This window comes from Cucumis melo, chromosome 12 (genome assembly GCF_025177605.1).
Source record: "Cucumis melo cultivar AY chromosome 12, USDA_Cmelo_AY_1.0, whole genome shotgun sequence".
Lineage (NCBI taxonomy): Eukaryota > Viridiplantae > Streptophyta > Magnoliopsida > Cucurbitales > Cucurbitaceae > Cucumis > Cucumis melo.
In genome coordinates this window covers 22,176,908-22,203,577 of record NC_066868.1, presented here as the reverse complement: position 1 = coordinate 22,203,577, position 26,670 = coordinate 22,176,908, and the positions used below count along the sequence as shown (strand labels likewise).

Genomic DNA, 26,670 nt, shown 5'->3' with positions numbered 1-26,670 from the left:
ATACGGCCATAGGTAAATAATACCTTGGACAAATATGCCCTTGACACACGGCGGCGAATCCTTCTTCCTTTTGCTTCTCTCTTTTTTTCTTTACCATTTCGATTCTGTGTTTCACATAATTGAAATGAAATTTATAGGGATCTCCCAATGCAGCCCGAAAATGTCAGGAGATCCCACTAATGATGTCGAGAATGCCCCTTATTCCGACACCGTTCCCGACACACAACAATAGTGTCAGGACTACTCCTTATTTCTAACGCATGATCCATGGCGTCAGCAGGAATACATGTCTACCATAATTAATGTGACCTAATTTCAGACAGATCTTTCCCGACTCATACACGATACGTCGGGATAATATGTAATTTCTGACGCCTACCCCGACACATGGTGCATGGCATTGGGAAAACATATAATGCCCGAAGTTGTTCCCGACGTATATTTTACGGCACCGAGAATAATGTTTTCTCCCGACATCTTACACTGGGCTTCAAAAAATCCTTTCATTTCTGACGCTTTTTCTCCCGACGTTGTTCTCTGCGTCGGAAGAATTCCGATTTCTTGTAGTGAACCCTTGGCCGCAATTTAACCTAGGCACGCACATTACACCTGTAAAGTTCTTCACCGACACCACCTCTTCGTCATCTTGCCTAACCTCACTCAAAAGGCCCAACCAAAATGCCTTGAGCCCTTGGAAATGCTTTATTAACCTCACTTAACAAAGCTGCAAATCTCTTCTCGCATAGCCATGCCCTCCACGCTTAACCTCTTAATGCCACACCAACCTCCAAGCAAGCTTCCTCGTCGAGCCTAAATGCCCCAACCAACCTCCAAAGACATGCCTTCTTGCCTAGCAAGGCCAACTCGCCAAGCACACTTGGAGGTTATCTCAACCTTCTCGCCTACACACACAACTCAAGCTTGGTGCGTACGACCTTTGTCTAACTGCCTAGATAACCTCTTTGGAGGTTATTTGCTTCTTCTTTTGGCTACTCACCAAGCCCAAAACGCCTATCCATGGACTTGACCAAAATTTTTCCCATTTCAACTTAACTTCCTTTAACTATTAAACCATTTCTTCTTAGTTTTCCTTTTTTCTACCTACCATGTCACACTTACAATGACACTTCTCAAGCTTACCTTTCCACATTAATCTCACTCAAAACTAACCTTACAAACTCTTTAGAAATCCCAAGTTTCTTAAGATTCGGGATTTACAGTTTTTTGAAAGTTTAAAATCACTTTTAATCCTTAAACTTTCATAGAAATAACAATTTAATCCATAAACTTTAGTTTATAACGACTTAGTCTTTGAATTTTCAATTTCATAACAATTTAGTATCTAAAATTTTACTATATAACAATCCCTTGAACTTTAAAATTTGTAATGATTTAGTTCCTACAGTAGAAATGAGTTTAAAAATTTAATGAGATTTATTGCATAAATAAATCGATAAACTAATTAGGGACTTAATAATTTTTTAAAATATAATATCTATATCATATAATAGTAAAAGTTGACATCAAATTTTAATAAATCCTGTTTATGTTGAGGTATGAATTGCTATAAATTTGAAAGTAGAAGCACTGAATTATTACATACTAAAGTTCATTGATTAAATTCAATTAAAATTAAAAGTTCAGAAATTAAATCATTATAAATCAAAATTCAAAGACTTAAATGTTACTCATACAAAAGTTTGGAGACAAAAGTGATTTTTAACCCTTTTTTCTTTCTTTGTTAAGATACAGTACTAAAATGATATTGATGTCAAATTTTAACCTCAACTTGAAAGATTTGTTGTAACTTGTAAGCCTTTCTTTAACAAATCAACATTTTCAAATGTGGTACAAACTATTGTTTCATTTTGTTTTAATAATTGTTGTTGTTTGTAGGGCAACTATACCTTCTTCTTTTATTTGGTAAAAATATTGTATTTTCCTTCAAATTACAAAAGTTTGTTACAATCCAGCGAGTAAAAAAAAATTGTTCTTTGAAAAGGATTATACATATCTATTATTCTCCTGATTTCTTTTCATTTCTTTGATAAAACATGGAGTAAAGATCCAATTTTTAATTATTTAAATCCATAATACAAAACTTTATAGGCAAATTTATGCTCTTTGAATACCGAGGTTGCTTCACGGGCTGTATGTACTATGTAGATGTACAATACGAATTATTTTCAGAGAAAATTTGTCTGCTTATAATGTGGTCCTACAATGTCAAGACAAGCAAAAGCAACAGTCGACAGCGATCAACCACGAGTGGGATATTTATTTTAAGCAAAATGGCTCCCAAGTTCAATCGCTTTTAAAGAGATATATTTAACCTACTCGATTCCGTCTCATAAAAGCGTACCTTTGCCGTATAAAAGGCCTTATCTTTGGTTCTGGGTTTGTATATTTCGCTGTGTGGATGCTGTGAGGTGAAATCCAGAAGGCAAATTTGTTTAATTTCAATCTTTTCTGTAAAAAACCTTGTCATCAATGGCGTCCAGGAGGCAGTTGAAGTGTTTGGTCAGCTTGGTTTGTAGAGGAAGGAGGCCATTTTCTATGGTTCCTGAAAGCAGTGCCTCGTCTTTTCCTGTTTCTGAGAAGCTCATCGATATGGAGAAAGATCATAGTGCCCATAAGTGAGATTGCGCTTTACCATTTTATGTCTTTTTCTTGTTTTTTTTTTCTTGTTGAACTCGTGCCCTTATCTTGAACTGAATGAATTCTGTAGGTTTTCTGATGTTTTAGCTTGTAGGTTCTCTCTGTTTCTCTCCCCTTTATTGTTTCTTGGTGACATGCTTAGTCTTTAGTGGATCATCTCATTCTATAGAAATACTACTCTTGATTTCTCCGTGGAGACAGCAAGCTTCTGAGTTCCATGCTTGAAAAAGCTGTCTATCAGAAGATACCAATTATCTTGGGAGATTTATGTTTATGTGAGTCTCTGGTGCTTAGATTGTTGATTGGATAAAGAAGTTTTTGTAGCCCTGTTACTGATTGAATGTCTGAAGATCTGCAGCAGGCATTTGTTTAGATAAGTCTATGCCACATCAAATGTCCTTGAATTTGCTGTTTGTGTTACTTTCTCCCCTAAGAATTGTCTTGTAGACTGTAGATTGTCTACATTTATGTCCTTTGTTAGTTTTAAATGTACTTCCTTACGCTGATTCTGTCCTTATGGATGATTATCTTTACAACTTTATGCAGCTACCATCCAATTCCAGTAGTATTCTCTGAAGCAAAGGGATCCTCAATATGGGACCCAGAGGGTAAGAGATATCTGGATTTTCTATCAGCTTATTCTGCTGTCAATCAGGTACATAAGTGTAATTGATCTCCACGTGTTCTGTGAACTAAATGTGAACGTGCTTCCTTATTTCATCTCAAAGTAAATGGGGGTAGGTTCTTGTCATTCTTATTTGAAAACTTGTCTCAAAAGTGTCAAACTTCTTTATCATTATTAATTCTGATTATAGGTTTTTTTTTTTAAATACTGAACACTAACCGACTTGTTTTTATCATTTATTAAATGTTTACTTGATTATTTTATTGCCTTGTGGCTGTAGGGACATTGTCATCCAAAGATTGTGAAAGCATTCCAAGAACAAGCAGAAAAACTCACTCTTAGCTCTCGAGCTTTCTATAATGATAAATTCCCCCTCTTTGCGGACTACTTAACACAATTTTTTGGCTATGATATGGTGCTTCCAATGAACACTGGTGCTGAAGGTGTGGAAACTGCTTTGAAGTTGGCAAGGAAATGGGGTTACAAGAAGAAGAGAATTCCCAAAGATGAGGTATAGTTTGAGGAATTTTTTTGTACTGATTTTTTTTTTTTCTGGTTTTCAAAATTTGAAAGTTTGTCTTTATTCCATTTTAGTTGGGAATATTTAACATATTAGGCTTCATTGAGATCCAGACTTGATTGATGTTAAGTGCACATGGTTACTATAAGGAGCTTAATGAATTACTTTTCTTAAAATCTACAATTAAAAAAGTCCATGTCAAAAGTTATGTTGTGCTAACAAATTAACAAACTTATCTCCATAATTTTTTCATAATAAACGACCACCTTTGATATCCTATCATTTCTCTCAAATATGCAGGCTATTATTGTTTCATGTTGTGGGTGCTTTCATGGCCGAACGTTGGGTGTTATTTCCATGAGCTGTGACAATGAAGCTACCCGTGAATTTGGTCCCTTGTTGCCTGGACATCTTAAAGTTGATTTTGGTGATGCAGTTGCCCTTGAGAAAATCTTTACAGGTTGGGAGAATATATTATTCCAAGACATCGTCACCCTTGTGTTTGCAATTCACATGTCAAGAAATCTGTTGCTAAAAGAATCATAAAAAATCATCTTGTTTGTGTATTTCCACTATAAAACAGCCCTATATATTTGTTTTTTGCTTGCAATGGGGATTTATACTTGGCATCTGGTCTAACTTATTGCTTGCGATTCTTATGAATGCAGAGCACGGTGACCGAATAGCTGGGTTTTTGTTTGAGCCTATTCAAGGAGAGGCAGGGGTATGTATGATTGGACATAAATCTTTTTACACTACTGATGGTTGATTGGTAGATGTTTTCAGCTGCATTTATATTGGAAGTTTTCACCAACTATGAATAATAAAATAATGGGTCCGAAGGATCATCTTGCGTTCTGGAAAGTGGAAAACTAAAATCATATGTGATGTAGAACATCCTCCTTTCTTGATGTTTCTTTAAAGATCTTTAATATTTCTTAGCTATTTTTTGAGTACCTTGAATTACCATTCTTGTATCTTGAGATTAGTTATTCTTAGTTGATTGTTGTATCTTGAGTTAGTTCTAAAATAAACTAACTCAATCCTAAAGTTAGTTCTAAAAGAACTAACCTCAACAAACTCTTAATTTATTTATGAAAGGTCCAAAATACTACCTTTTTTCCTATCTGCCTTGTACAGTTTTTTTTTCCCTTAATTCTGGTTTTTTTTTTTTTTTTTTTTTGATATTCTTTCAGGTTATTATTCCCCCTGATGGTTACTTGAAAGCTGTGAGAGATCTTTGCACAAAATATAATATCTTAATGATTGCTGATGAAATACAATCTGGCTTAGCAAGGTCAGGAAAACTATTGGCTTGTGATTGGGAAAATGTCAGACCAGATTTAGTGGTAATGCATTCTCCCCCTTTTCCTTCTATACCCTATTTCACATCCAGTATTTTCTCTACAATCCGCATGATTGAACTTCTCTTTTTGAATTTTGATAGAGCTTTTTATTTTTCTATTTGATTCTCATGGTTGCCATTACTAAGGATATATATATAATAAAGGGTAGTTAATCAAAACTCCTCATTTGTAGTTTCATTCTGGAGTATTAGGGTAGTCTAATAAAAGCAATGGCCAATTAGCTATTTTTTTTTCCTTTTTTCTTTTTAGTATTCTAAAATGCATTAGATCTCCCTAATATAGTAATGATCAGCTTTGTAACTCGCTGCCCACTACTTTCCCTAATTTGTGAAGTTGTCATTTAATACATTTTTAATTATATACCTTAGCCAATTTGTTTCTTATTCAAGCTATCTTTTCGTAATATGTTTCTTCTCTTAAAAAAGTTATCTTTTTGTGATACAAAATAAAGTTTGTCTCAAGGTCACTTGACTTTATGAACAAATATCATGAGTGGAAAACTTCTTACTAGAATATGCTCTAGTGTATTTTATTTTGAAAGCACTTTGTATGATATTTGCAAAGATCACTTGGAAATTTAATTTTAATATTATATCAGAATTCAGATTCTTGTTTCCTTGTTATCTTTTCATTTTATTTTTTCTGAATGAAGATTAGAAATGTAGTATCTAAAGCTTGTCCAGAATCTAGTATCTAAAGCTTGTCCAGAATCTTACTCCACAAAAATATTTAGATCGCTAACCTTTTCCTTTAATTATTATTATTTTGAGGGAGATTGCTATTTTTCTTTTCCATATGTAGACTTGAGAATTGGCTTATAAATTGGGGCCAAAAGGAGGAAAAAAGGACCAATAAAGGAATTGTATGTTCTGCTTCTTAACCATGCTTCTAGTCATGTTTTGTCATACCAGTCTTTTTTTGTTCCAAACCTTCATTTCTAAAAGAAATCATTTTGCATTAGAAACTTTGTAAGTTTAAGAAGAAATGATGTATGAGAATTGTTGGATGGTTAGTATATTTGCATAAACATTAGTTTAGTTGTTCATTTTATATTATTTAGTGTTAAGTTAATATTTTTAATTAATTTAGTTATTTCTCATATTTTCTTGTTGGTACCTATGTGAATTGTATTTTGCTATAGAGTTGAACTTTGTGATATTAGTTTATTGATTTGTCTTGTGGATATACCAAACGTTTGTTTTGAGATATAACTTGTACATGATTGTTCATTTCAGATATTGGGAAAAGCATTGGGAGGTGGCGTAATTCCTGTAAGTGCTGTCCTTGCTGACAAAGAAGTAATGCTTTGTATCCAACCTGGAGAGCATGGGAGGTTTGTAACTTGTTTTATGGTTTTTTAGAAAAAGACGTTCTTACCTTCTAACCGTTGCATTCTAGTCTCCAGTTATCCTCTAAAGAAAAATTGTTTACTTCCAAAGGAGCTCCTTTTCTAATTTATGGTAGTTGAGGGCAGTGATTAGTAGAATGAATCTTATGGGCTGTAGTTATTTAATCAGATTTTAGAGAGGTATTAAAACTGTCGAGCAGAGGTCACACAACTGCACAAATGACCAGTCTACTGAATCTGGTTCATTGCCTTTTGTTTTTCATTTCTTGTTTCTAATCTTTGAGAAACAAAAACCTTAGGTAACCATTCATTTTTCTACTTTCTCATTTTTGACCATTGCCACCGAAATTGTAGAAATTTTGGAAGCAAGAAAATCAAGTTTTTCCCCCTTCTTCCTTGTTGCTCTTTCCTTCTTTTCTTCAAAATATAAATATGTCAACATATAAAGTGCATAATAAACATCTAAACGTAAATACTACATAAATTTTTTTGATATCTTAGTTAGAATTTGATAGAACAAGAATTAAAAAAAAGTTTACTAAACATATATATGTTCAGAATGAAAAAGAAAAAAAGTGGCAAAAAACAGTTATCATATTAAAAAAGGAGAAACAAGAAACGAGAAACAAGACATGGGAAACATCACTAAATTGGAGTTTAATTGTAGAGCCAATTTGAAATTTTCTACGTTTCACACTTCATTGCTTCATTTTTACTTTAAGCTAAATTGAATAATCCAGGAAAGGCTGCAGTTAGAGGCCAAGGCCCAAATATTTCTAGCCAAATTTGGTCTTATCGTCCCCATCCTTAACATCAATTATTGGGTGAGGATTTTATGTTAAAGAAACTAAGCCTAGAGCTTCTAATGCTAACTTTAGTTGCAACTTTTTGAGGACAACCTGTTTTCTTCTTTAACATATTTGCTCACAATAATTTTTTCCAACAAAGAATCTGTTTGGAAGAAGAATACCAGATCCATTTGGCCAGCAGCACAGTGTTTCTCATCTAATGTTTCCAATTCCAAAACCATCTAGAAGGATGGTTTTTCTTTGAGGCAGCAAAGACTGCTAAAAGTTTTTCTTTCAAGAAAATATTATCTCCAATACATTTAAACAAAGAGCTATCTACTTCGATCACTATAAATATATACAGGTGCAGTTTGTACATTATTGAGTTTGTATTCAACTGAGTTGAGGGGTGATGTATTTAACTTAATTGAGGAGTGATGTTTGATATACCAGTGGTGATATTTCCCTTTGTAACATGAGCTAGATATCTGCTACACGTTCCGTTGTATCTATACTGTGTCCTATATTATAATTATGGACTCTTGTACTATTGGGAACAAGTTTTACTATTGCTTTTTTTAACAGGATAGGATGTCAGTCCTTTATCAATTGTATTTAAATTGAAAGCCGCTAAGAAAAAAGGGAAAGGATGGAAAAGTCAATGGGAAAGGAGAATTATCCACATGTCCCTGTTGTACTGTTGTATTTAGTTTCTGGTACTTTTAATTTTACAATTTAGGGGAACAAGGGGCAAAAGGTTGTCTGCTTTGAGGATGGAGTTAAGCTAATTGTTCGGCAATAATTAACTTTAAAATCTGACATTTCGAACAATTGAATAGTGCTTCTGATTATTAGTAAAAATGAGTGTAAAGACATTTTCATTTCAAACAATGGAATAGTTCATATGTACCTTTTAGTTAAACGGGTTTTTTAAAGCCTTTTTAGAGGCAATCTTTTATCTGTTTTTCTTCTCTTCTCAAATTTTATGGAATCGCTGCTCTTATTGCGATGTCAAATTAAGACTGACCTTGGCCCTTGTCTTACTATGCATAGTACTTTTGGGGGAAATCCATTGGCAAGTGCAGTTGCTATTGCATCACTTGAAGTGATCAAAGATGAGAGACTTGCTGAGAGGTATGATAAATTTAAGACAAGGCATTGATACAACTAGGAAACTTTCAAGATGTATATGTGTAATTTCCTTCACTCTTTTAGTTTTTTCTCTGAATGATATTATGAAATGTTGATCACTGGTTTCAACATAATATGCAGGTCAGCTACATTAGGAGAGGAGCTCAGAAATCAGCTTATCAAGATTCAGGAAAAATTCCCACAATACATCAAGAACGTTCGAGGAAGAGGTTTATTCAATGCTGTGGAGCTCAAAGGAAAAGCTTTATCTCCTGTTTCTGCATATGATATTTGCATGAAGTTGAAAGAAAGAGGGGTTCTTGCTAAACCAACACATGATACTATAATTCGGTTAACTCCTCCACTCTCCATAAGGTATGCCAAATCTTATATACCTTACTGTTAATCATATTCCAGAAATATTAAAGAAAAGACAGAGAGAAAAAGAAAAGAAAAGAAACAAATGGGTACTATTTAACACAAACAAATTGTAAACTGATTTTTTTGGAGTACAGTAAGTAGGATAGCTCGGTTGAAGTGCTTCTAGATATTTCCTTCCTATTTTTTGGTTGAATGTTCTGTTACTCGTTGGTCGTCCTTGTGACCTGTTCTTCTTTCACTTGCTCCATTATCTGTCAGTGAACTCAGAATTGTGTGGATATGAAATTTTCTAAACAATTATCTTCACTTTAGCACCATGCTTTGCGCTATCTGTCCACTGTATGGATTTGATGAAAGCTTTGAAAAGCTCAAAGTAATATCATTGCATTAACTTAATCACCTCAGTCACATGAGATCAGTCAAAAGTTGGCGTGGACAAACCATCATGGATTGAACTAGTAGTAAATAATGGAAGGTTCTTGTGTTTGGTAACCTATCTTAGATTTAATATCCTATGAATTTACGCAGCACCCAAAAATATTGTAAGATTATGCGAGTTGTCCCATGAGATTGGTCAAAATATACACTAACTCATAAATATATTAAAAAGAAAATCTCAGACAAACTTGGTGGTGTAGGCTAATGGGGAAAGAAGAGAGGAAGTAAGAGAGAACCTGAAAGAGAGTTATCTCTGTTGACTCCTTCAAGAAGCCAAGAAATTGGACTAGGTCATGCTGTAGTGAATAAATGGGGAAAGATGTAGAGACGAGGAAATAGTCACTGAAAAGCCAAGAACAAGCTGAATGATCTGAATGAGAGCTTTAATTATAGCATTGAAAAACTTCACAACTGAAAATGATGAACATAATTAATACTGTCTGCCAAAGTGATTATATGTTTTGTGCTCTGATGATGGTAAAGCATTTATTGTGCAGTTTGGATGAGCTGAAAGAAGGGTCAAAGGCACTTAATGATGTGCTGGAAATTGATCTTCCAAAGCTGATGAAGGAAAAGCCACACACTGCTTCCTCAAGTGATTCCAACATATGTGATCGCTGTGGAAGAAACCTTTATGCTTCTGAAGATTAAAATCTCTTAAACTTCTCATCTACTACTTGAATTCCTCAATTAGAAGCCTATAAATAGTGGGTTTTCTCTCAAGTTTTTCTTGAACATTTTGTACTGTAGAGTGTAGACCGACACTGTGGTTTGATATTCTACTCTACTTGAGATATAATGTTCAATGGCATGGCTTTAAGAATTTTGTCTGTTATCAATTGTTCTTGGTTTTAGTGTCTGATTCTGTTAATGATAAGTAAATGTGATTTGCTTAGGCTATCACAGATATTTAAAAATGAATATTTATTTATTTATTTATTTTGGTAAGTATCGTATTATTGTATCCTCATTTTTATAAAAGAAAAGGTGGAGGAAGAGGATGCCATCTATTGGAAATTTGGTAATTTTATTGATTTGATTGAATCATCGCTTTTGATCACATTTATTAATTTATTAATGAAGGAACTAAAGCGATATTTTAATCCAATAAGGATTTGTCAAACTTAAAAAGGTTAATATATAATTAGAGATAAGTTTAACTTTTCCAATCATTCAAAATTTTAGACAAATGGGTTTATTATAATAATAGTAGTAATAAATGATGTATATAATATGAGAGACATGAACATTTTTACACTAAAAGAAGGGACACATTAGAGACACAATAATGAGAAGCTTTTGGTAGTTGTAGATTTATAAAAAAAAAAAAGAAAAAGAGTTAGCACACCACTCTTATATTTTACAACATTCAATTCTCAAATAGAGATAAAAACATTTTATTTTATTTTAGCTATATTAAGAAAAAGCATTTCATACTCTTTCTCTATTAAATTTAGAATTGTTTAAAAAAATTAAAAAAAAAAAAAAATCTTGTGGGTCATGTCCTAGAAATTTCTTATGATATGTTAGCTGGACTACATTAATGTATGTTGACAATATATATATATATATATATATATATATATATATATATATATATATATGTATATAAGAAAGCTTAGCTGGATTATTAATCATATTTTTGGCCAATCATTCTTCATTTTAGATTTATTTTATGTAATTCTATCCAATTATTCTTTCTTCATATCTCTATATGTAAATATTGAGAATTTTATTTTTGGCGTTATCTCTGTTTTTCTTATTCTTAATTACTTTGGATTTGTTTAAAAATCAAGTTCAAAATCATTAGTTGTTTAAATTATGTTATGACGTAAGTGCAATACAAATACTTTAATATTCTTTTTGGTTGTGGAAGTTTTGTTCCATTTAAGTATTTATATTTTTCTATAAATCTTAAATTAGTATCTCAAAGTTAAAGTTTGGTTGAAAATTGTTTATTAACGATATTTCTTATGTAAGAAAGTACCATATTGTAAATATATTTTCTAAGACTTATATTGATAAATGCTAATGTATATGTATAATTTAAAAATAAAATTAATCTAATCGTAATAGTTGAGTTTAAGATTTATTGAAACCAACTAAACCTAATATTAGATATTTGAAAACACATAGGTTGAAATTGAACAAACTTTAAAATATAGAATTAAAATGATATTTTAAACTTTTTTTTTAACTAACATACTACTAATTTGAAATTTGTTAAATTTTGATTTTTATAATTTTGAATTTCTAACTCGATAAATCTTAAATTTAGTATCTATTACTAATTTGTTGTTATAATTTACAAGCATCTTTATTATTAACTTTGAAAACATATTCACATGTTATATTTTGTTACATGAAAATTGTAATTATTATTATCAAACTAATAATTTTAATAAAATTTAACTTCAATAGACTAAATTTAAAATGGTATTTTGGCCATATTTTTTTTCATTGCCTAGTTGCACTTTTATTTATTAAAGGACACATTTATAGACATTTTGCATGTAAGTCCCTTTTCATGATTATCAAAAAGTTATTTATTTTTTAGAACAAAAACCTAGCCAGGCAAAAGAAAAAGAAAGAAACTTTTACGCTCATTTGATTATACTTCAAAATTATTTTTAAGAAAAGAATTTTCCAAATAGCTCTTAGGTCTATAATACATTACATTATATTATATTATATGTGCCCGTAGTACAATCAAACAATTAGTTATTGAATCAAATCGATATTATTGTTATAAATATTCCATAACAACTTATAAGATGTTAGACCGATTTAGCCCTAAATTATCAAATCAAGTGAAACATGACAAATACTTATATAATTGAAATGACCTAAAAGGATTCAAGTTTCATTTCTTTTAAAAATGGTCTAAGAATACCATTTTGATCCTTATACTATGGAGTTCATTCAATTTTAATTCTTATAATTTTGTTAAGTCTTAAATTTAGTGTTTTAAATTTAAATTTTACCAAAGCTAGTTAAATAACAACAACTATAATTTTGAAGTAAAAATTGAACAATTAGATAAACAATAAACGAGCCACGTGATCTATAAAATCGAACCATTTAAACACGAAAGTATATAACAATCAAAAATAATATTTTAACGTAAGAAAATAGTAAATAATAAAAAATAGGCATCCACACCCTTCTTACTTCCACACAATTACTTGAATTGCAAAAGTCCACTTTTCATTTCATAAATTTAGAAAAAAGGAAAAGAATGGCAAAGGTGTGAGATCATCAAATATCACATGCACACATTTTTGTTTCACATGTTCTTAGGGTTAGGCCATTTGATATTAAATGTATTCCTAAAATTGACATCTACTTTGGAATCCCCACACTCACACCTCTTCCATTAAATTATTTGGATTCCTAAAGTTTTTTCTCTTTGTTTATTCTTTTTCCCCTTTTTAGATTTACATTGGCCTTTTCCCCCCCTTGATTCTTACCTTTAGAATTTGATCACTTACTACAATACAAGGTGTGAGAGTGAAATAATATAAATTAGGCTATGGTACCTATAAAATTGTATTTGTTAGCTATCATGCATCTTATATTCATATAATCATTTGGATTAGTTTTTAATATATAAGAATTATTTGAATTAGTTGGATGATTATCAAATATGAAATTAAAGAGATATAGTATGGCCGACATATAACTTAATCATCAACATATGCATTAAATTTGTATATTTTGATGGTATCTTTCTTATATATATATATATATATGACATGACTCTAGTGATCTCCATCCATTTGGAAGGAGAGAAGGGAACAAAATGCATCATGTGATTGCTGTATTTAAAATTGATTCACACCGTGCACTTTTTTGGTTATTTATTTTTTTTCATATAATGAAGATGCGACGTTTTTTTAGAAATTTTATTGAGTACTCAACCTACTTTATTTATTTCTACACTACCAAAAACTTTTTTTTGCTTTTAAATTTTCTAAGAGACAGATTCTATGAGAGCGAATAATAACATGGCAGTTGAACTATAGTTAAAGTTATTTTTTTGGATGGAGGAAAATGCATCTAATCACCCTTCATATGATGTCATCAAGAATGAATTTGTTTAAAGAAGAGAAAATGTAACATGTAAAAGAGAAAGTCACCTCATTGGTGTTGTATTTTCCATACTCACTTTGATACTTAAGACGAAGAGTAAAACAATGTGTAGAGGATAGAGAGTTTGAGAGTATGACTCAAGTTACCTAGTTTGTTCTCTAGAGTTTCGGAGTTGCGATAATTAGAAATAACCTATCGGGTAAAAGGGATGGGCTCAATGTCATGTTTGTGATCTAGGGCCTACCTAGTGTCAAGGCCGAGTAGATCTTGTTTGGGTGTTATCTCGAGCCTAAAATGATTCCTAGGTCAAAGCATGTTGTCGTTTGGTATTTGGGCAAGACTCAATGTTGGTCTTGGTTGAGGCCATTTTTGTTATTAGTTTTCACTTTTGACTCGTATTATGTTCTGTAGACCTTTGCGTGCTTTTATCAATAAATTTGTAATATTGGAAAAGAAAGACAACCTGCAAAACAAAGAAAAAGAGTGATATTGGTGTGGTGTCTACCACAAAACCTCCAATAAGTTAGTATTTAACAAAGGACTAGAACTTAATTTTTAGTAGAGCGTGATAGTACCTTAATTATAGTAGATGGGTAAATCTTAATATTTTTAATTTGAAAGTACTTGGAGAGGTGTCAATATATATGCGATAAGATGATGACCCACAAAGAAGTGAGTCTCGTGAGGGAGACTGAGGGATGAGTTGGGCACCTTAGGCCACTTTGGTCCAATTTTCTCTTTTCTTGTGGTTTTTATTCGATCTACTTTTTACACTCCTTTTGCTCTCATCGTAATTAATTAACATGACTATTTTAATCTTATTCATGAATTTTCAATCTCTTGAGCTTAATAATTTTTAGTCCAAAATAACCCTAACGACATGTTTAATTTTCAAAAACTAAAAATTAATTAAAACCAAATAATTATTTAACAGTGTCTTAACTATTAGAAACCGTCATTTTCTTTTTCTTTTTATTATAACCTAAGTAACATAAGTTTTATTTTTCCTTTTCTGAAACCAAGAAACATGAATGTCTTTATTATTGAAAACATTCAAATCTCTATAACTGATACTCTATGTGTACTTCTTCACGTTTGAATTCATTTTTTTTTTTTTTTTTTTTTTGTGCCTGAGTTCACATTTTGAATAACAAAACTATAATTTTGATTTCAATTTTGAATAATAAATTTTTATGATATGAATCATGAAAAAGAAAATAAAGATCCATATTCAAAGAACGTAACCAAACATTAAATTTTGGAAATTTCTATATGATCCTATGAATTGTGTTTTCATATGATATGGTACGGTTTTAAACCATACGGAAATTCAATCCCACACTATATTTTTGTACTTTCTCTTACTCTATTCTTTTGTTTTTCCTTTTCTTTGTTCAATTATTTTTATTTCATTTAGTATTAATTGCTTTTAAGACATAGCACGTGTGAAAAAGAATACTATGTTTTTCTTTTCTTCCTTTTACTTTTGATTAGATCTAACTCAATCAACCCTTGATGGTTGATGCTTAGGTGGGATTCACCGTTCACTTTCTTTTAATCAATTTTCATTCTTTGAGATGAGTTGAGATATATAAATGAATCAAAATCACATTGAGAAAGATCAAGACAATATAGAAAATAATAATTTAGAAAATCTTAAGATCATTGTTGTGGGATGAGATCTTCACTCTTAAAAACTCTTCAAGACAAGTAAAGATGACGTTATCCTATTATAGATGACAAGAAAGAATGTCAAGACAACAAAATGTCGAATCAAAATTCTAAATCCAAGTTAATTAGAAAAAAGACATTCGTTACAAAGCTAAACTCAACGATTCGAACACTTGACCTCTCGTTCTACGATTATTCTACTAAAGAATGATATATTAAAAGAAGGAAGAGTTGCACATCTTATTTGATATATTAAAAGGTGGGGGTAGAAAAGTAAATTGGGTGTGAGAAAGTATTGTTATAATCGAGGTAGAGAAAGCACAAGTACCCAAGAGAGAAACTTTGAAATTTGTCACGTGAGATCTTTGAGGGAATGGGAAAATTTAATGTTATTACATAAGTGTCGGCATAGGCATGCATGTGGTGTGGTTAAGAGAAAAAAGAAAGAAGAAGAAGAAGAAGAAGAAGAAGAAGCAGAAGAAGAAGAAAGAAAGGGGAAAGGGATCATAATTATTAATTAAGAAAAGGAGTATGAATTAAGGTCCGTACAAAAGAAAAGAAGAAGCAAAATGTGGTGCTTCATTTATGAACCCCAACCTCTCCTTTGTCCCCACTTTCTTTTAAATATACAATATAATGCCCCATTTCTCTCATTTAGTACCATCAATGTACTTAATTACATTTCCTCATTATCAAACTCTTTCTTTTACTTTTTTTTCCAAAACAAAAAAAAAAAACTAATTAATAACCTTGGGAGGGATGAAATAAGTTCATGTATTTATAATTAATTCTATTGTTATAAAGTTGTAATGCCTCGAGTTTGAATGAAAACATGAATAAAATGATATTATATATATGAATGAGAGGGATCCTAAGAATATGAAAGTATGATTTAAAAATACTTAGAAAATTGAAAGTTACTATCTATATTGACAAGATACACCTTATTTTTCGGTGACTAAATCATAAGAATTTCAAAATTAAGTGTGCTTAGCTTGAATTAATAATATGTTAGAGTGATCTACTAGATAATTAAATTTTATAAGATGCTTGTTAGTTTGTGGAAACAACTTTAACTTTTATGAGCCTTCAAAACAAATAAGAATGTTGTAGCTAAATCGCCGGAGTGAGAGTTGTTACTTGCCAAATTTGGATTTCAAATTGGCCTAGGTGCTACAAAAACTTCTCCTTCGGCCTCATCTTCGGAGATTCTGAATTTAAAATAAAACAAAATAAATTATATTGAGATGCTTTAATTATATAGTTAATTTTTCATTTAAATGGTTAATTTCATATGAAAATTCTGAATTAAAAGACACATTGGTTAAATCTTTCAAGTAAACGAAATCTTTACCTATCAAATTTATCTATAACGGAAATGTTTGACCATATGGTTCAAACATACGTTTAGTTATTAAACAATAAACTTTTACATAGATGTTCCAATAAATAAATGAATATATGTGTGTATAATATATGTGTATATGAAAAAAGGAAAATGGGTGGGGATGATAAATATTGTCTCCGTTTAATTTATATTGTGTCAAGAGTTGTCAAAGGCAAAGTCTAAATTCATGAGGAAGTCCAAATCCATAGGATATCTAGAGGGAGTATAAGAAAACACATGCTCCAAAAAGAAAAATGTTTGTGCTTTAAAGTTTAGATTGACTAGTCAAGTCAGTGAATATGTACAAATCAAGAAATAATCGAGCTAGATCCAAATTGATACTTTGCAACCTATCAAAGATAAATGTAGACGTGTGTTAGAGGAAAAATTTATAACTATTCTCATTTGACCACCCCAAATGGAGAGACTAAATAATCTTCAAAGAGAAATCCAACTTTACTATTTTTGTGCTAAGATGCATTAGTCACTCCTTACTAATTTAGGCATCAAGCGCAGTAGATTTAACAACGCATCAATGTGAGAATTTCTTATAAGTCAACTTAGAAAATATCAAGATTAGACTAGCTAGAAGAAGCAAATTAGTGGTCAAAGTCGTCAAGCCCACAACAAAGACCAACATAAACAAGATTCGAGAGTGAACGTATGGAATGCTTTCTTCACACCCTTCCCATTTCATTGTGTAAATGAGGAATCCCTACTCGTAGGTACTTTGGCTTCATTTTTATGGAAAAAATGAGCATGCCCTACTCAATTGGTTTAGATATATTAGTTTATTAATGTCATTTTTTTAATATTATGGTGAGAATGATAAAAGAAACAATAAGGAAAAATATAAAGTATAAAATTATTGTAAATGACAAAACTATTGAAAATATTTATAAATATAGCAAAATTTTAGAATCTATCTTTAATAGACACCGATAAAAATGTATTAGTGTTTATCAATGTCTATCATTTACAGATTCTAGAGTATTGTTACATTTAGATTAATTTTACTATATTAAAAACATGCTTAAGTCAGTTGTACACATATATGGATGTAGGACTTGAGGAATGAGGTTAGAAGAATATTAATTAATTATTAATGGGAAATGATTGTTGTAGTTTAAATTATGATTAGTATTTTAGTTATGATGATGGCGTATAAGTAGGAAGTGATACATTGTAAATTAAATTAAATTAATTAAAGATAGGACCCTAGACCACTTGGCCCAACCCAACTTGGCTATATTGACCCTAAACCCACCTCACCAAATTTATGCACTGGTTGTCCCCACCTTAACACCCCTCCATATCTTTTTCTCATTTTTCTCTCTCTTTACTTTTTTCTTTTTTTTTAAAAAAAAATTTATATATATATTACAAAATTTAATAATAGTTTGCATTTGATGATCATAGAATGAATATTATGTTTGATGTGACCGTTTTAATTTTATGAATAATTAATGGTTTTGGGGTATTATTTGGAGTTTTCTTAGTATGTTTTAGTTTTGGCTATTTAGTGCCTTTTTTTAAATACTTTAGGCTGGTATTGTTGATGTATGTATATTTACATTACTTTGTACTATAAATATATTTATATGTATTGTTTTCTTTCTATCATTTTAATTCCATCAATAATTATTCCTTTGTATTATTTGATGATTTAGTTTTGGTTTTTATTGCATGATTTATTTTAAATATTTTTGGGTTAGTACGATTGTAGTAAATTTACGTTAAATTATTACTATTATTATAACAAAAGATATATATACATACATACGTAGAGTGGAGATTTTCAAAATTTACGCTGCTACAAAACCTAATCCTATATCTAACCTTTTTATTTTAAGATTGATATTACAGATGCATGTAAATCGAGCTATGTAGTTATTTTGCTATATTTATTATTTTTTTTGAACTTATGTGAGCGTGTTTGTTCTTCTTTAATGGTGTATATATTCTTTCCTAATGGCATCTAACGAACTTTTACATTTATTTTTATCTTCCGTTTGAACAAACTGTGTAGGTTTTATTACAACAATTGGCTTCTTTATTTTCATTTATCATTTTGATTAAAAAGATATTGGCTTATGTTTTAGAATTAGAACAACAACAATTTTATCAAGTTTGGTAATATAAATTTGAAAACACGAAATTCAATTAAAATAAAGTTGTAATTCATATTTCTAGATATTTGATTGGTATAACATTTTTAAAATTAAATTTCAACTTTAATGGTTCCAAATGCATTATGAACTATAAAGTATTTATGACCAACGAGAGAACTCAATATATTGATGACCAAATGGTCGTGAATTGACCTAAAAAAACTATAAAAACATAATTACTAAATATTACGTTGAATATAATTTAATACTAATTTAGGAATGAACCATTATGGTTTGACCTAGTGATAAAAAAAAAATAGTCTCAATAACTAACTAAAAAGCCATGCGTCTAATCTATGGTGGCCACCTATCTAAGAATTAATTTCTTACCATTTTTTCTTGATACCTAAATAATATAATGTGATGATATATCTTTAATGAAATAGATTGTTTGAAAGTTATACATATGATCCTGAAAACAATCAATGTTCAATGAAGATGTGTATGATTGGGTTGAAGAAACATAGAAAATCTCAAGCACCATTGATATTTCTTTCTTTTGTTTTTTTTCTTCCAAAACTTTGTAATTAGTGTGCGAATGTTGTCATTACTAAGAAGGCTAAAGAAGTTATATGATTCCAGTTTTTTTTTCTATACATATTAAAGATTTGTTCTAAAAGGATGTTTCTTATTATTATTATTATTTTTTTTTTATGGAAAAAAGTTCTCACCTATAGTTATAATTATGGGTAGAAAATGGGGGGGGTGATTAAGGGAGAAAAACAGTGATAAGAGTGGTTGATCATATTAATTAAAAATATAGATTGATAAGGTATAATATATAAATGATTGGTTGCTTGTATCTATTTTCTTTTTCCAAAAAAAGAAAGTTAACATAATTTGGTGAGGGAAAGATTTAACATTTTTGAAAAGTATGAAGATATTATATAAATGTGGAAATTGAAATTAAAAGAAAAAAAAAAAAGGAAAAAGACTTACTAATTCAATCAATTTGGGTAATACACGTCAAAGATCGATAGCTTCATATAGAAATTAATATTAATAGTAATAATAATGGAATCAATCAAACTAAAAAATTAAATGTAACGTAGCCAAAATCATATGAGCATATAACAATAATACCTAAATTTAAAATAGTTTTATACTTATTTCAATATATAACTTTTTTATTTTATTATTTCTTTTTAAAAACTATTATCAAAGGAAAAAGCATTTAGAATAACTTAGTTAATGAATTTTGAGGTTTGTGTCACTAAAATTACTTAATAGCTTCTTAAACTTTCAATTTTACATCTACACGTTAGTTTAAAACTTACAAAAGTGAGTATAACATAATAATTATTGATATGTACTATCTTCTTCGGGATATTTTAAATTTCTCGGTTCGACTTGTGGTGCCAAAGACAAGTCTCTCAAGAAATTCAATGTTTCAGGACAAATTATAACATAATAATTAAAATATGATGGTAGTCGCAGTTATACTCTTAAACTTTCAAAATTAAAAATTGAGTCTATAAACTTATCTAAATTTTAAAATTGGACCACCGAACTCATATAATTATGTAAATTATACTTATTATATAAGTGTGAGGATTTAATTTTGAGAAGTATGGAGGCCTAATTTATCATTGAAAGCTTGAGGGTCCAATGTCAACACTTTTTAGAAATATGGAGGCCTAATTATTACTATTGAAAATTTGAAGGTATAATTTTAACTATTATCATAATTTAAAAATAGTTTTTGTAATTTATCTAAAATTTTAAAATCAATTAACTTATTATTTATAAATTTAAATTTATTTCAATTTTGTGTCAAAATAGGCTTAATTCGACAATAATTGATATGATATTCCTTCTTCCTAAAAGTTAAGGTTCAATCTTCTATCTATTCACATTTAAAATTATTGACATGTTGACACGATGATGAAAAATTTAATACCATGGTTGTATCAATTTGAATCGAGTTTGATATTATCTAGACATAACTATTTCATTTTTTCAAAATAAAAGATTGATTTTGCCTATAACTTTTTCTTCTATTCTTAAACGGATAGGTTGACCCCCACGGAATTACTCTTTATATTTCTTCTTTGTATGTTTATAAATTCATCCAAGAATAGTTCTACGAATAAAACATACCAAACTAAAATAATAATAATAATAATAAAATTCCTATCACTTTTCATAAGGTTAAATGTTTCATACCCTTATAGTAATATATTAAAAGTAGATTTTATTAGAACAACGGAATTTTATCACTAAGATATGTTGCATGTTAGTTAAGTTATACTCATACCAATAACACTATATCAATTTATATAAATAACATTGTAAATTACGTGAGTTGATGCATAAATGTTAAAGATTCTATTTGATAACTATTTTATTTTTTATTCTTGATTTTTTATTATTAAACATATGTTGCTTCTACTCCCTTACAATACTTTGAATATTTTTTAATAACGAAAAATTGATTTTTTATTGATGATAAATTTTATAAAATTAAAAAAATATAGTTTTAGAAAGAAGGTTGATGTTTTTGAAATTTAGTCAAGAATTGAAAATTAAATTTAAAAAAGAAAAAAAGGAAAATGATTTACCAAAATGGAGAAATGGTTGACGTAAATAATTAAACAAAAGGTTTAAAAGAAAAGAATTGAGAGCGTAAAGAAACAAATAATTAAAGAGAGAAAACATATCCTAAATCTAAGGTTTAAAGTAGGGAAGATGTTTTTCCTTTTTTTCCGCAAAATAGAGAGCGAGAGAGGGAAAAAGGAACAAACTTTTGGAAAAGAAAAAGGCGAGAAGAAGGAGAAGAAGCCTAATTGTTTGTCTCTCAAAAAACACAGCTTTTCCTCTGTTTACGCTCTCATCTCAATTCATTCATTGTTCAACTCTCTTTCCTTTCTCCCTCTCTCTCTCTCTCTCTCTCTCTCTCATTTTCATCTGTCGTTCTCTTCTCTGAAAAGACAAATCCATGGATCTATGAATCTCTCTTCCTCTCTCTCACCCTTTCTTTCCCCATCTCTCAATTCCCTTCTTCTTCCCCAAAGTTTAGGGTTTTAATTCCCCCTCAGATCTGTTTCCCCTCTTTTTTTATATACCCATTTCAGCTTCCTCTGCAATTCCCATCTCTGTTTTCTTCTTACCCTTTTCATTTCAGCCTTACCCGTCTTCTTTTTTCTTCAATTTCCGCTATTTTTTTCATCTTCCTCTCTGTTTTCCCCTTTAATAATGTCGTCTTTGCGTCTAGATCTGACTTCTAAGATCTACCCAGAACCTGATTCTCTGTTTTCTTTTAATTCTGCTTCCATTTCCACCACCTCTTGTTGTATTGACCACTTTGATCGTCTTCCTGATTCCCTTCTTCTTCTTATTTTCAACAAGATTGGTGACGTTAAGGCTCTTGGTCGATGCTGTGTCGTTTCTCGAAGGTTTCACTGTCTTGTGCCTCAAGTGGAAAACGTTGTTGTTCGTGTGGATTGTGTTATTTCTGATGATGAATCCTCTTCTTCTTCTTCTTCGTCTGGTAAATCTCGTGGCCCTTTTTTTAATATTTTTCGCTTTGTATTTGGTGGCATTGTTAAGCCCCTTCAAGCGTTGGGCCAGTTTTTGGGTCAGACACGAGCATCCTCTAGTTTGGCATCCTCTTCCTCTACCTCATCTCTCGCGGTTGGTACCGATGAGGATGGTGAAATTGATCAAGGTGGGGTCACCCATCATTCCCCAACTCAGGTTCTTAAGAATTTCAATGAGATTCGATTCCTTCGGATCGAGCTTCCGAGTGGGGAATTGGGTATTGATGATGGGGTATTGTTGAAATGGCGAGCTGATTTCGGATCCACTTTGGATAATTGTGTGATTTTGGGTGCTTCTTCGGTGATTCAACCGGGCTCCATCAAACCTTCAATTGGTCAAGATAATGGGACTGATGGGGGATTCTGTATTGGCAATGGCGGTGCTAGCGACGATAATGGAAGTATACCCGAATCCTTTTACACCAATGGTGGTCTGAAATTGAGAGTAGTATGGACGATTAGTTCGCTTATTGCAGCTTCAGCGAGGCACTATTTGCTGCAACCAATAATAGCAGATCACAAGACTTTGGATAGTTTGGTTCTTACTGATGCGGATGGACAAGGGGTGCTTTGTATGAACAAAGATCAACTTGAGGAGTTGAGGGTGAAGCCCTTGTCTGCTTCTTCCGCTTCGAAGAGAACTCTCGTACCAGCTTTGAATATGAGACTTTGGTATGCCACACACTTAGAATTGCCTAATGGGTTGATACTGAAGGGCGCTACACTTGTCGCTATCCGTCCCAGCGAACAGTCTGCGGCGAAGAAGGATGTGTCTGATTGCTCTTGGGCTTCAACTGCTTTTGAAGAACCATATAGGACTGCTGCAAAGATGTTAGTGAAGAGGAGAACATACTGCCTTGAGATGAACTCTTTCTAAAACCACATTAGCAATTTGAGGTAATCTCTTAATGCATACAAATTACAAGCATTTCCTAGCCTTAGATTCTTGCAAGTTGACTAGATTAATTGACTTAGATATTTGTTATATTATGTCTGTGAATATGAACAATCAAATTTGCTTGTGGTCCATGGCTTCTACCCCATGGTCTGTAGAATGCTCATTTGGATTCTTTTTTGGGTTAAATGAACCTTAGGAATATGGAAGTTATAATTATTATTGCATATTTTCTTTCGGTTTGTAATGATACAACAATACATTGGTCAATTATTATGAATTATTGGGTCTTTTTTAGCTGAACATGATCATAATCCAAAACTAGCTTCACTTTATAGTTCATACTACTTTTGAAAAGGTCAATATATATGTTTTTCAAGTACATCATATGAATGCATTATAATAATCTTAGTTATCTGATGTAATAGTGGCTTTTGCAAAGTTTTAATTCTCAACTTAGTCTTTAACTGTTCTTACTTTGTAACTTTTAGAGTTTTGGGTTTTCAGGTATAGAGAAGAACAACGGTGCAAAACGGGGGGAAGGAGATTGCTTACCTTCAGAAAAATGAGAAAGAAATTCTTATTGGAAGAACAATGAAACCAACTTCTGACTGGAGGGGGAAAAAGAAAGAAAACTCATTCGTTGTTGGCAATATTATAATACGAAATGGTTGACCGTTTTTGGTAAAGATGATAGTGGAAAAAATGCATCTGCTGGTTGTTTTTGTTACAGGCATTTGCTATTTGGAGTGCAGACAAACAGCTAGAGAATGATGTTGTAAAAGCTTTGAGTTTGTAGCCCCTTTTAACTTCTGTCCATCCTGTATATGTGAATACTGTAGGTAAGAAGACTTCATTATGATCTCATGTGATATAGTTTGAAGTTTATAAATGTAAGCCCTTTGTTAAATTTAGTTCAATAATTTTCATTGTGGCCTGAAAGCTGTTTACACATATGTCATTAATTCTTTTTCTTGTATGAAACATAATGTGGGGAAGGGCTAGGAGAGAAAAACAAATGGAATTGGGAAAAGGGTCTATTATTAAGCAACAGTCTTTGAACAGATTTAACAAGAGGGGTACAAAGACTGGTGAGTCTTGGCTAGTTGTACACTGTTATTTCTCATTATTGTGCAATGATGCAACTGAGCGTATCATTTAGATGTAGAATGTGAGTGGGACAGGGAATATTGGCATAATATGAGAAGCTGAGTTGTAAGTGCCAAATTCTTGGATTAAAGCTAAAGCCTTTTCATTACCCAGGTTTAGAAGTGACACTCAAAAACTGGCCTTGTGTGTGTCTGCTGTAAATGGACCTTATCTTGTTCCTAATATGTCATCTGTCCTATGCTCCATTTTCACTGTTGAGTGTGAAGGAAGAGGAAACAACTTTTTTGTGGTTTTTTTTTGGTAGGTCAGGTGTGTCCATGGCTTATCCACTGCTTTCCACTTAAGAAAAGTAGTTTCGTTTTCCTTGTTCCATGAATCATGATAGTGTAGAAAATGAGTTGGAATGTTTTGACTAATACTCAAATGATTGGAGAAAATTCCATCAAGCTCGTAAGACGGCTAGTAGGTGCATTGCAGGTGGCTCTTAGGCTTTTGCACGTACCATATATTGCGAGATGGATTGATTCACACAGTATCCACGTCTCCCATGCGACTCGGCTTAGAATGTAAGCTAGTGATACTTTTTTCAACTATTGAACTAGTGCACCACTCCCTAACCTTGCCTAGTCCTATTTTCACATTCTGTGGTGCTCCCATTTCCATCATTGCAAATTATGAGAATCACTCATATTTCTTTCTATGTTCTAGTTCAAGTTGAAAGTCTGACCAATTTGAGAATGTCCAAATCTACAGTTACTTCGATTTTGTTTTCCTTTTGGCAGAAGAATCCAACCCTTAATGAACCAAATTGGATAACGTTGCAATACCCTTGAGAAAAGAACCAAATGGATTAACCAATCATTTCTTGTTTCTCTTATATAATTGTTATTAGATGGTCATTACATTACATGTAGATTATTTGTTTATTTATTGAATGAATAATATAGGTTTAAGTATTAAAACATGATTTTCTGTTAGAATATTAATAGAAATGAGAAATAATATAATAAGCACATGTGTCCCATGTTTATGAATATTTTTGCTTCCCTGTCATAGTTGGAGATTATCCATGTAATTACTGGCTAAATAATGAAAGCTTAGCTGCTTAAATCTACAAAATTTTCTTAAGACTCTGTCTCCCTTGGCCAATAGATTGAAACAATAATGCAAATAATTAATATAATAATAATAATAATAATGATGATGATGATGATGATGATGATGATGATGAGTGAATTAGCTGTTATGTGCAGCTGTTTGTCACATGAAACGTCTTCTTTTTCTTAGCTTTGTAGAGTTGAGAATGCACGTGAAATAAAGTCTTCATTGAAATCAAACGCACGCCCCCTCCCCTCCCACCTCTCCTCTCTCCACCCCCTTGACTTTTTTCAGCCATTATTTCTTTCCTATAAAATCACTATCTTACAACTTAAGTTTAATTACAACTTAGACTCCCAGTATTTTATATGTTTATTTTGGTTCTTCCACTTCCAATTTTGATTCATCTTAGTGAGTTCGGAGACTAAGTTCAAAATGAACTTAAATCACATGAAAATAACAAAGGGTAGTATATAAGCGCTCTTGTTTTTGTTTCATTTCTTATCACAAATTGAAGCGGTGAAATGCAGTTTCTTTGTGGTTTCTGATTTCTGGTGCAATTAAAATGGTTTTTCTAGTTTTCCACGGATTAGATTGTTCATCCATGTCAGTTTTAGGACTGGTTTATGTTCTACTTTTAACCAAAAAAAAAAAAAAAACTTTAGAATGTAAAATACCTGATAAGAACAGAGGTATGGAGATTTAGACGAAATGTTTGAGAGGACATGAAAGAATGTTAGAGATGATTAGACTAGAGAAATATAGATAAGCTGCTTTTGGAGTTTGTGCTTAGATTTAGATGGGATATAGCTGGGAAAATACCGACGGGGTGTTATAAAAGAATATAGGATTAGTTTGTAGGGAACCCAAAAGAATCACTCTTAAACGAAGCTATTGGCAATGGTTTTTCTATGACCTAACTATTAGAAATAGTTGAAATTTACTTTGCCCTAATTTTTTACTATTTTAATTAGGGTCGCATTGCTTATAAATATTTTCCCCTTTCTACATTTATTATCATAAGAAAATAATACAAAAATATCAACGTCGTGATTTTTCTTCCTGTACTAGAGTTTCTACGTGTTTGTTCTACATCTCTACTTTCAATATGGTATCAGAGCTGGATATCGAAGAAACCCTAGACAATCAAACACCTGATGGAACTTTAGCTGAAGGGGGACAACTGTTGACATCAATGCAACTGTCGCCGCAGTTGATGCTTGAATCAATGCCGTCATGGATGATTGTCTAGGGTTTCTTTGATATCCAGCTCTGATACCATATTGAACAAACACGTAGAAACTCTAGTACAGGAAGAAAAATCAAACACCTGATGGAACTTTAGCTGAAGGGGGACAACCGTTGACATCAATGCAACTGTCGCCGCAGTTGATGCTTGAATCAATGCCGTCATGGATGATTGTCTAGGGTTTCTTTGATATCCAGCTCTG

At 31.4% G+C, this 26,670-nt stretch overlaps 2 protein-coding genes across 4 annotated transcripts; both read left to right on the top strand.

The window, feature by feature from the left end:
- The first annotated feature begins 2,099 nt into the window (after positions 1 to 2,099).
- LOC103487792 (ornithine aminotransferase, mitochondrial) lies at positions 2,100 to 10,091 on the top strand. Of its 2 annotated transcripts, XM_051080521.1 has the most exons (11): positions 2,490 to 2,636; positions 2,753 to 2,933; positions 3,205 to 3,313; positions 3,564 to 3,794; positions 4,104 to 4,263; positions 4,472 to 4,527; positions 5,000 to 5,152; positions 6,406 to 6,503; positions 8,360 to 8,440; positions 8,579 to 8,812; positions 9,754 to 10,091. In XM_051080521.1, exons 2-11 carry the CDS (start codon positions 2,926 to 2,928, stop codon positions 9,905 to 9,907), a joined length of 1,284 nt encoding a protein of 427 aa, XP_050936478.1. In that variant the 5' UTR covers positions 2,490 to 2,636; positions 2,753 to 2,925; the 3' UTR covers positions 9,908 to 10,091. The 2 variants fall into 2 exon arrangements, with proteins under 2 accessions (XP_008444491.2, XP_050936478.1); XM_008446269.3 differs by lacking the exon at positions 2,753 to 2,933 and having other exon boundaries at positions 2,100 to 2,636.
- An 11,134-nt stretch (positions 10,092 to 21,225) lies between these two features.
- On the top strand, positions 21,226 to 23,934 carry LOC103487806 (F-box protein At5g46170-like). 2 transcript variants are annotated; one of them, XM_008446298.3, is made up of 2 exons: positions 21,226 to 23,013; positions 23,503 to 23,934. In XM_008446298.3, the coding sequence occupies exon 1, from the start codon at positions 21,773 to 21,775 to the stop codon at positions 22,991 to 22,993; it is 1,221 nt and encodes a 406-aa protein (XP_008444520.2). In that variant the 5' UTR covers positions 21,226 to 21,772; the 3' UTR covers positions 22,994 to 23,013; positions 23,503 to 23,934. The 2 variants fall into 2 exon arrangements, with proteins under 2 accessions (XP_008444520.2, XP_008444512.2); XM_008446290.3 differs by having other exon boundaries at positions 21,282 to 23,013; positions 23,519 to 23,934.
- The last annotated feature ends 2,736 nt before the right edge of the window (positions 23,935 to 26,670 follow it).

Bases quoted from the DNA above. Each gene is read 5' to 3' on its own strand.
- LOC103487792 (XM_008446269.3), top strand. From the start codon at position 2,491: ATGGCGTCCAGGAGGCAGTTGAAGTGTTTGGTCAGCTTGGTTTGTAGA. The intron at 2,637-3,204 runs GTGAGATTGCGC...AACTTTATGCAG, and splicing joins AAAGATCATAGTGCCCATAA to CTACCATCCAATTCCAGTAG. The intron at 6,504-8,359 runs GTTTGTAACTTG...TACTATGCATAG, and splicing joins CAACCTGGAGAGCATGGGAG to TACTTTTGGGGGAAATCCAT.
- LOC103487806 (XM_008446298.3), top strand. From the start codon at position 21,773: ATGTCGTCTTTGCGTCTAGATCTGACTTCTAAGATCTACCCAGAACCT.